Source organism: Muscardinus avellanarius (genome assembly GCF_963383645.1).
Source record: "Muscardinus avellanarius genome assembly, chromosome: 10".
Lineage (NCBI taxonomy): Eukaryota > Metazoa > Chordata > Mammalia > Rodentia > Gliridae > Muscardinus > Muscardinus avellanarius.
In genome coordinates, this window is record NC_137796.1 from 40,912,498 (window position 1) to 40,922,880 (window position 10,383).

Consider the following 10,383-nt stretch of genomic DNA (forward strand, 5'->3'; position numbering starts at 1 on the left):
ATCAATTCACTTGGTTGATAATCTGTCTCTCTAATCAGAATGTTCCCCTCTTAAATCCCAGGATACAAAATGATTAAGAGATTAAAAGTATAATAAAATAATGTCCACTATACTTTAAAGTTTCCTGTGCCAGTATTGGAATGGCCTAGAAGATTTGGGAAAGCTCTGATTATTAATATATTTCAAAAGAAAATAATTGGTATATTTCAAAATAGTTGTGTCAAAATGGAGGCAGACATGGATAAAGAAAGGACTTGGTGATGTTAAGGAATTTTAACATCATCCCTTCACACAGTTAATGTATTAATTCCTAAAACAGGTGTCAGAGATTATTTTTCAGATGTGGGGAGAAAAGATGCAGGGGAAGAGACAGAATGAATGAATGAATGGAGAACCAATCCCCTACTCTTGGCAACTACATCAAGAGGTGTGTGTGTGTGTGTGTGTGTGTGTGTGTGTGTGTCAGAGAGAGAGAGAGAGTGTGTGTGTGTGTGTGTGTGTGTGTGTGTGTGTTATTAGAAACTGAACCCAGGAGCATTCCACTACTTCTACTCCCAGTCCTGTTTTATTTTTATTTTTAAATTTTGAAACAGGATCTAAGTTTCTGAGACTGGCCTTGAACCTACAATCCTCCTATCTCAGCTTTCCAAATACTGGGATTACAATCATGTGCCACCACGTCCAGCAAGAGGATAGATTTTAAGGGGATAAGCCTAGAGAAAACGTCCACTTGGAATCTTATTACAGTAGGCAAGAACTGACAAGGCCTCAATTTTGTGTTGGTACTACAGGACAGCAATCAGGCCTCCTATAGGCTCCGTACTCAATACTCTCTGGCTTAAAATAAATTGGACTGTAGCAACATAATCAGCTAACTGTAGACAAGACTTCTATATGCCTCAGTCTCTCCATTTACAGAACAGTAGCATTACCTGATAGGATTTCTTGAGGCTTTAGATATATGTATAGAGTACATATTTAAGTTGTGAGCTATTAGAATGCTATACATAACAGACAATAATAGGACTGTTCTATTAAAAAAATTTAAAATTAACAAGGTTTGGAAACTGATTTGGGCCCATGGAGAAATTAATGGGATTTAACAGTATCACAGAGAAGGGAAACACTTGTTTTTTGCTTGCCAGGTAAGCCACCAACAGTGAAGAAATAGATTTATGGGAAACAATGACTTCCTTTTCTTAAAAGTGTTAATGGGATGTCTAACACATAGATGTGTAGATACAGTAGAGTTGAATATGAACATGAAGCTCAGGGAAGTATATATGGGAAACATTAGCAAATAGGTAATGAGTATGTAAAGTAGCTAGCCAAGGATATTCTGAAAAATATGAACATTACATGTTAATATAAAAAATAAAATGAAATCAGAACAACAAAAATACAGAATATGAGACTCAATACTGGAAGAATGGAGAATGATACTGACATTCAGATAACTAGTATGTTTCCATTGTTAGGGGATATGAGTACACTAAAACTATACCTTGATCCCAAACCATAAATACCAAATAAAAACAAATCCCCTTTATATACTATACCAGACTTTTAACATTCTCTTAAAAGCATAATATAAAGGCCTGGGCCTCAAATTTGTCGCCAAAATTATATCCAGTTAAAAGCTAAGCATGGTGGTACATGCCTATAAACCCAGTACTGAGTGGATGATATAGGAATATCACCAGTTCACAGACAGCCTCAGCAATTTAGCTAGACTCTCAGCATCCCAGTGAGACCCTGTTTCAAAACAAAAATAGGGCTGGGGGTATAGTGTTATCTCAGAGGTAGAATGGTAAAATGACTCTGGGCTCAATCCCTAATACCACTAAACAACAAAAACAATGTTAATGCTCTAATAAAAGCCAACTGGTAAAACTTCTCTTTTAGGTCATTTTCCTCTAGTATCAACAATTTACTTTTGAAAAAATAGGTTAAAAATACTACAGACCTTCTCTATCCACTTAGTAAAGTAGTATCAGATAACTCGAATTGTCCTACTATTTGTGGAACAGAGCCACCCTGTAGTAAATGTTACTGAGATTTAACAGTATCACATCATGAAACTGAAATAATTATAGACCAATTCCAGCTCAAAGTGCCTAGGATATACCAACAAAACTGAAAACTTACCATTTTTTACTTCCATTACCATGTAGATGCTAAAGCAGTAGTATTTTGGTATTTCAAAATGAAAATGTTTTTCAAATCACTGCTTCAGGGTAGAAAGTGATATCAGTACTACTTTGTAAGGAAGAGGTGCTACTGATTTTGACAATGTAATTTTTTAGCACGTGGATATGTCTGACAACAGAACATTTCACATTTCTGCTCTGCCACCACCCTACCCCCAATATCAAGCCTATGATCTGGAAACTTAGAATATAAAATACTTGAGCTGGGCATGGTGACACACACCTGTAATCACAGTACTTGGGAGTCTGAGACAGGAGCATCACAGGTTCAAGGCCAGCCTCAGCAACTTAGTGAGACCCTGTTTCAAAATAAAAAATAAAAAAATAAGGTTGGGAGTATAGCTCACAGGTAGAATGCCCTGGGCTCTTACTAGTACCACACAAACACAAAAAAACATTTAAGTACCAATTGCCACATTTACTAACTTTACTTCCAGAATGATTACTAGAACTCTGGTCAGTCAGTCCCCTTTAAACAGAACTAATCACTTTAGTACTGTTTTAGAGGTGCATATGAGATCATAAAGTGGACTCAGTAGAACACATACAGTCAAGGCAAGATAAACTCATCAAATAGCTGTGATGCTCAACATAGGTTAATGCCCACTCCTATTCCAAGGGTACTATCAGATCTGGGTCTTCCACCTATGTTACTATAATTTATGCCGGGTCATATACCTAGGTGAGAGGCAGAAGGGAATAGGATATTAATTCTGATATGCTCTATGTCTACCACCTACCGCCTCACCGTCAAGTGACAGCAAATCCAACTAGAAACACACCTCAAAATGTAATCTCACACACACACACAAAAAAAAAAAACCCAGCAGGATTATTTTCACACGAAGACATTATACTAAGTGTCAAAAACTCTCTTTTTGTCTCATAAAAGGGTAAACACAAGAGCACTGGGAACATGAACACCCACAATGCCAGCTGAAAGATGTAAAAGCACTACTTTTTTGGAAAGCTTCTCTAATAATATCCCACCACTGCCTCTTAAAATTAAAGATTTTAATTACTAACCCCATCACACAGGACAAAAACCTTTTGGCTGTCATATAGGCAAGAAACCAGTTGACCTATAGAAAAGCCCTCAGAGCTACTAATTCCTTTTCCATAACTCTTTCCTTTAGATTATATGCAACAGTATCATATAGGTTACAAAGTAGAGGAAATAATAGCTCTTTTTTTGAGTCCTATGCAAAAAGATAAAATATGTTCCAGGTCATGGAGATGACCAGCAGTTTTTTACCTCACTCTCACAATGAGCTTTGTAGAATGTTTCCTGACATAAAGCACAAAACAAATAGACAAGAAATGAGAAAAATGCAGATTTCACAAATATCTTGTACACCAGTCTGTAGTTTTTAATTAGAATTAGATATCAAAGATATTGTACCTTTCAAATCTGTGACTATCCTTAACAATGTTTAACAGCGGCTTTATTAAGCAAATGCTTGAAAGTATTCAACACTAAGTTCAATTTACTTCACATTAATGTTAATAATACATTCTTAACAATTCTTTCAAATCAACCAATTTAGAAGTACAGAAGGCTTGGTCTCAACTCTTCTGAAATGACATGAAAACTGAAAAAGCCTGAGACTTGAGTCCAAATCTCTAACCCACAACCACTACATCATCACTGGTGAACTCGTACGAAGGAACTTCAAGGTTGAGAGGTGCAGGCCCCTTCCGGATCCTGCCAGATGCATCATAGTGTGACCCATGGCAAGGGCAGTAATAACCACCAAAATCTCCTGCATTTGCAATGGGTACACAACCAAGATGAGTACAAACACCTATCAGAATAACCCATTCAGGTTTCTTTACTCGTTCTAGATCATGTTGTGGGTCCCTCAACTGGGACATTTCCACTGTAGCTTCCTGATCAATTTCCTTCTTGGTTCGATGGCGCACAAATAGGGGCTTGCCTCTCCATTTGAAAGCCATGTTCTTGCCTTCTGGAATATCAGATAACTTGATTTCAATTTTGGACATGGCCAATACATCAGCAGAAGCACTCATGCTGGAAACAAACTGAGAGACAACATTCTTGGCAGCATATGCAACACCCACAGTAGTTGTTGCAGTTACCAAATAGGAGAAACCTTTTCTAGCCTCACTGCTCTCTTTTGAAGACTTTGTGCTATCTAAAACTTCAGTGCGACGATAGTCGGAGAAATCAGGCACTTTGACATCTGTGTGGGAATATCGAACAGAAGCAGGAACTGCAAGGCAAACAGAAGGTTAAAATACAATTAGATGAATATCCTGAAAGGGATTATATATGAGCAAAAAGACATAGATTCACAAGCAAAAACTCAAATTCTAAAAATGTGAAGGTCGAGCCTGGTCGCCCATGCTTGTAATCCCAGTATTTGGGAGGCAGAGACCAGAGGATCGCAGTTCACAGACAGCCTCAACTACTTAGGTGGCCTGTTGTGACTTAGTGTGTCTATTTCAAAAAATATAAAGACTAAAAACTAGGGCTAGAGGTGTGGCTCAGAGGTAAAATGCCTCTGGGTTCCATCCCCAGTACTGGAAAAAAAAAAAAAAAAAAAAAAAGAAAACATAAAGATAGTCGGGCATGGTGGCTCATGCTTGTAATCCCAGCATTCCAGAGGCAGAGACCAGAAGATGAGGACTGCCCTTCACGGACAGCCTCAGATACTCAGCAACTCAGTGTGTCCCTGTTTCAAAGATAAAAGACTAATTTGCATTCCCAACAAAAATGTTTTAGCGGTCCAACTTCTCCACATCCTCGCCAGCGTTTGTTGTTTTGTTTTGAATGATTGCCATTCTAGCACCAATAAAATAAAAAATAAAAAAACAAATAATAAAAGACTAAAAAATAGGGCTGGAAGTGTAGCTCAGAGGTAGAATGCCCCTGGGTTCCATCCCTAGTACCCCCTCAATAAATAAAGAAATAAATAAATGTGAAACATGGTGGTACTCACTGGTCTCAGAAGTAGTTACTGGCAGTGTTAGCATATAGAATATTAAAAGTGAAATAAAGTCAACTACTACCTATTACATTGATATGAAATCACAAGATATATTTATAAATTGAGCTCCTTTTGGATATGGCTAATTCAGGTTTTGTAACATATCAATGCATCAAGTTAAAAGTTAAATAGCACAATTTACAGCAAACTTTAGCTTCTAAAAATTCAAATATTAAGACATACTATACAATCATGCTAAAGAATTCTTGTGTGGTCTGGATTAGAACAGACTACAAAACTCATCTAATCTGCCTAGTATGTTAAGACAAAAGTCTATCCTTATATCCCTAACTATGTGCTTACTGAAACAACTGGTAAAGAATCATAGAATATTAATTACAAGACATTACACATTCTGTTATCTTATTACTATACGTGTGTGTGGTATTGGGGGTTTTACCCAGGGGCATTCTATCCCTGAGCTACACCCCCAACCCTATTACTGTTTATTTTGAAACAGGGTCTGAAGCTATCTGTGAACCCGAATCCTCCTATTAAAGCTTCCCAAGTACTGGGATTACAAGTGTGCACTACCAAACCCGATTGTTACTTACCTTTATTTACAGAAAATTTAAGGATTTCTATTTTGGACTATAGGATATAAACTGGCATTATTTTTCTTCAAGTGAAACCACTAATTAGAAAAGGTCATCCTTATCAGAACAGGCAACTCTTAAAATGAAATCTGCTAGCCGGGCATGGTGGTGCACACTTGTAATCCCAGCATTTGGTAGGCTGACACCGGAGGACCACAGTTCACAGCCAGCCTCAGCTTCTTAGTGAGGCCCTCTTCAACTTAGTGAGACACTGTTTCAAAATAAAGAACACAATATAGAGCAGGGGCTGTAGCTCAGAGGCCAAATGCCTCTGGTTTCCATCCCCAGACCCACAAAAAAAATTTTTTTAAATAAAATGAAATCTGCAAAAGAACTAATTATTTCAACTTAGCAAAGAAAAGAGGAAAATTTTATATTTCCCTACCCCGAAAGCCCTAGAGTTTCCATAAGCATAAAGAAATGGAAATGGTGGCTCAAACCCCTAAATCCCAGTACTTGGTAGACTGAGAAAGGAGGATCACAGATTCAATACCAGACTCAGCACTTGGCAAGACCCTCAGCAATTTAAGAGAGACCCTGTTTCAAAATAAAAACTAAAATAGTGCTGGCTATTTTAGAGGTAAAATGTTCCTGGGTTGAATCACCAATACTAGGACGAGTAAGGACTCTATTTTTATTTTTCACTACTGTGGTCCCTTCAAGTGTCAATCTTCTACCACAGGCCATAAAATAGACCAAATGTTTGCGTCAAACCAAATGTTAAATAAATAATTACTGCCAACATAGTACTTTGGGAGCAATTTGTTCAAGAGGAAAAAACCAGCTATGTCCTCTGTCCCTTGTAAATAGTCTTGACAAAAGTATGTTTCAGGAAGCAAATCTCCTTGCAAACTATACAATGGTTTTAGAAAAGTGACCACATGTTTTCCTTTCCACTTTCTTGTTTCCAAAGACCTAAAAAATAGATTGCATTATTAAAAAAAATTGAAATTCTGACCTTAGTCTGCTATGCTGTATCATCTAAACATATTGAGTAGTCAAATATTACAATACAGGATATTTCCATTGCTTTCCATGGGATTTTCAGTCAATAATTTTATGGAAGGTACAAACATTCATAAATAATGATGAAACCCATTAAAATCACTCTATATACTTTTTTGACACAATAATACTCTATATACTTTTTTTAACACAATCATTTTTGTAAGGGGAAAAGAATGCAGGTAGTGGCAACATGAGATTGGCATCTCTGGCTTTGTGGACTCAAAGTTACATTACATCATATACATATGACGTTTATCTTAGAGGCATTTTTATTTATTTGTATGAACATATGACTTCTTTCCACTGGAATCGCCTGTATTACAGACAAGAGAGCTTTCATACCTAAAAGATAAAGGAACTAAATTTATAATTTTACTTTAAAAATAGCATCAACTACTACTAACCCTTCACAGTATGCAAAATAATGTGTAAGAAGACTGAACAGAATGACTGTTATTCTCATTCAGAAGACTTGGTGGCTAGCAGGTTACTTTATTGTGTTACATAGCCAAGAATTATTTAGGAAGTTAAATAATCATGTTGCAAAAATCATTCAGTAATTTACATGAGCTATATTAAGCCTCACTTTTAGAAGCAAAGATGCTAAATTTAATTCCAACCTAAAGCAAGATCAAATACTTATTTCTTAAACAAGTTTGGTGTGTGTGTGTGCACGCATGCACGCACACAGTACTAGGTCCCCAAAATAGGCTTGAATGATTTGGGTATTTCACTTCTACCATACAGTTTCTCCAAAACCCACTGATGCTCAACAGATATTCATTCCCAAATATTTTGTATGACTATATACAAAATCTGAGTTTGTGGAACAGAAAAGGACACTCTATGCCCTTATGCTCAAGGTCAGAGGAATAAGCAATAAACACAATACAGAATGAAAACTTATATGCCTTAAAGACATAGAAGAATAAGGAGATATAAAATTTTTATTGACCTGATCCTAAATGGAGACTGAAAGGATGGATACAACATGGACAGAAGATTCAGTGACTTGGACAGAATGAAGATTCAATGAGAGAATTACTGAAAGCAGAGAAGCAGGGCATGGTAAACAGACCTGTAGTTCCAGCTACTCTAGAAGAGAGTCCTAAAGTTCAAGCCAGCTTAAGAACACAAAATAGATGCGGGCGTGGTGGCACACGCTTGTAATCCTCGCTTGGGAGGCGGAGACAGGAGGATCTAGCAGGTTCGAGGCCAGCCGCACTGGCTTAAGAGACCCTGTTTCCAAATAAAAAAGTATAAAAAATAGGTCTGGGAGTGTAGCCCAGAGGTAGAAGGGCTTCCAGGAACCCCAGTACCACCAAAAAAAAAAAAAAAAAAAAAACCCCACAAAATAGTGAGATCTCTTTTCAAAAATAAATAAAAGGAAATGCAGAGAATAGGGTAAATACTAAGTAAAGACACCCACAGAATAACCTGATTATCATGTAGGGGAAGGGTCACTAACTCAAATGTCAATGGGGACAACTAGTTAAGCTTGGTGAGGACTGATGACATGGAGCACAGACAACTACAGAAGTAACCAATGCACAGCACACTAGACTATCCATGTAGAATCTAGAGCCCAGTGTTGCTAACTTCCAGTATTTTAAGATATACCAGGTTTTTTCCCAGGCTTTAACACTAAGCAGTGGGATCTGTTTTGTGAAAAACACTCTCGTACTCTTGGAAAGAGTACACAGTTAACACAATCGGTCTTGTCAAATCGATAAACACCTACAGTGTACCCTTGTTACAAGTCATTTAACCACATGTAGTCTGATACATCATCTGTAAAAGAGAAACATTTCCAACCTCTGCTTCTTCTTCTTAGGGATTAAATTATATTGTGAAAACCCTTAGCCAGGTGCCTGAATACAATACTAGCACACTACGCTGTAAATGGCCTTGGGGTTCGTGTGGGTTTTTTTTTTTGGGGGGGGGGGCGTCGTTGAAGAGGAAACAATGAAGTCATATTGATAACTCCTATTTTCTGTTCATTTACTAAATCTCCAAACAGTACCAATGGCTTCACATGTAAATCTAACCACATCCCTACGAAATTGGTAGAATCATTAACCCACTTTACAGATAAGAAAAACGTTTAGAAACTTGCCCAAGGTCAAGTTACCCATAAGCAACAATATCTCAGACTTCGCTGGAAGCAGTCGAACGCCTGATTCTCAAGCATGCTATACAAGGTTTGGCCTGTGGAAAGCAGCTCATTCTGGCGCCAATTACTCCCCAAGAGGCCTGGAGTGACGGAACTGGAGCATCACTCGGGCCTCCAAGGTCGCCCGAGCCCGAAAACCCGATTCTCCCAATAGGTCTCCGCTGCACGATCCTGCATACCACCATCCTCCTCGGTTGCTCCGGGGGTCTAGCCTAGAAGGAGCGAGAAAGGGGAGACGACCCCTCCACCCGGCTCACCATTGAGGCCCACGGAGGCGGCCAAAGGCCGGCCCGCGGCCTGGCCACTCAGAGACTCCCGGCACAGGAAGGGTCGCTTCAGGTCCAGCACAGGCGGTTCCGGGGTGGCGAACACCGCGGCCTGTACCAGGGGCCGCAGTGCGCCCGCCACCCCGCGGGACGTGGCCGACAGGACCGGTGCGAACGGGCCCGAGCGGGCGGCGACAGACAACATGGCGATAACTACTCCAGCCGCCTAGCGGGTCACAGGGACGACCTTCCGCCCGCGACGCAGGCGCGATGACGCGCTCAAGGCGCAGGGCCCGTGACGTCACGCGCCGGCCAAGGGAGCCATGCAGGGCGGGGTGATCCTGGAGAGGCGCTGCGTGCGTCGGGGGAGGGGCTACGAGCCACGCTGAGGGCGGGGGGGAGGAGGGGGGGAGGCGGAAGAGGGGAAAGAGAGGGGGGAGGGGAAGGGGAGGAGGAGTAGAGGGGGGAGGGGAAAAGGAGAAGGAGGGAGGAAGGGGAGGAGGGGGAGGAGGCACACCTTGGCTCACAGTGGTCTGTCCTGGCACCTGGAGGCTGGCGTTCTCTAACCAGCCCTGGAGAAAGCAGGTAGCCAGAGAAACATCGGGTGGGCAGATTTGGATAAGAACATACTATTATAATAATTTAAATGGGGGTAATCTTCCATATATGTCATTATAGCAACCATATAGAGGTTACATGTGTATAACCACATATATGTGTATATATGTATAATTCGACACATATATGTATATATAATCCAATACATAGATAATAAATGTGCGACATTATTAAGGTTTGCTTACAGGTCCCTGGCCTTTTGTTGTTATATAACAATCATTATAGGAAACATATGTGTTATCTAAGGACAACAGAAGGCCAGAAACCTGTGTGCAAAGCTTGATAACGACATTATGTATTAAATTTTTAGTTTTCGTACATTCTTTCGCTTGTAATCAGGCTCCGATGAAGTAACAGCTATTGTTATCGTTTTACCAATGAGAAAATAGCCTTTGAGAGAGCTTTTGTTCAGGACTAGCAGTAAAACATTATTCTAGAGCCAGGTGTGGTGATATATGCCTGTAATTTCACACTTGGGAAGCTGAGACAGGAAGAGTGTAA

The 10,383-nt window shown here is 39.6% G+C and overlaps 1 protein-coding gene across 1 annotated transcript; it reads right to left on the reverse strand.

The window, feature by feature from the left end:
* Positions 1-3,833: 3,833 nt before the first annotated feature.
* Positions 3,834-9,490, reverse strand: UQCRFS1 (ubiquinol-cytochrome c reductase, Rieske iron-sulfur polypeptide 1; the record flags this gene model as incomplete). Its single annotated transcript, XM_080702450.1, has 2 exons — positions 9,256-9,490; positions 3,834-4,444 (listed from the first exon to the last, which is right to left on the reverse strand). The coding sequence occupies exons 1-2, from the start codon at positions 9,467-9,469 to the stop codon at positions 3,834-3,836; spliced, it is 825 nt and encodes a 274-aa protein (XP_080558576.1). The 5' UTR covers positions 9,470-9,490.
* Between the last annotated feature and the right edge of the window lie 893 nt (positions 9,491-10,383).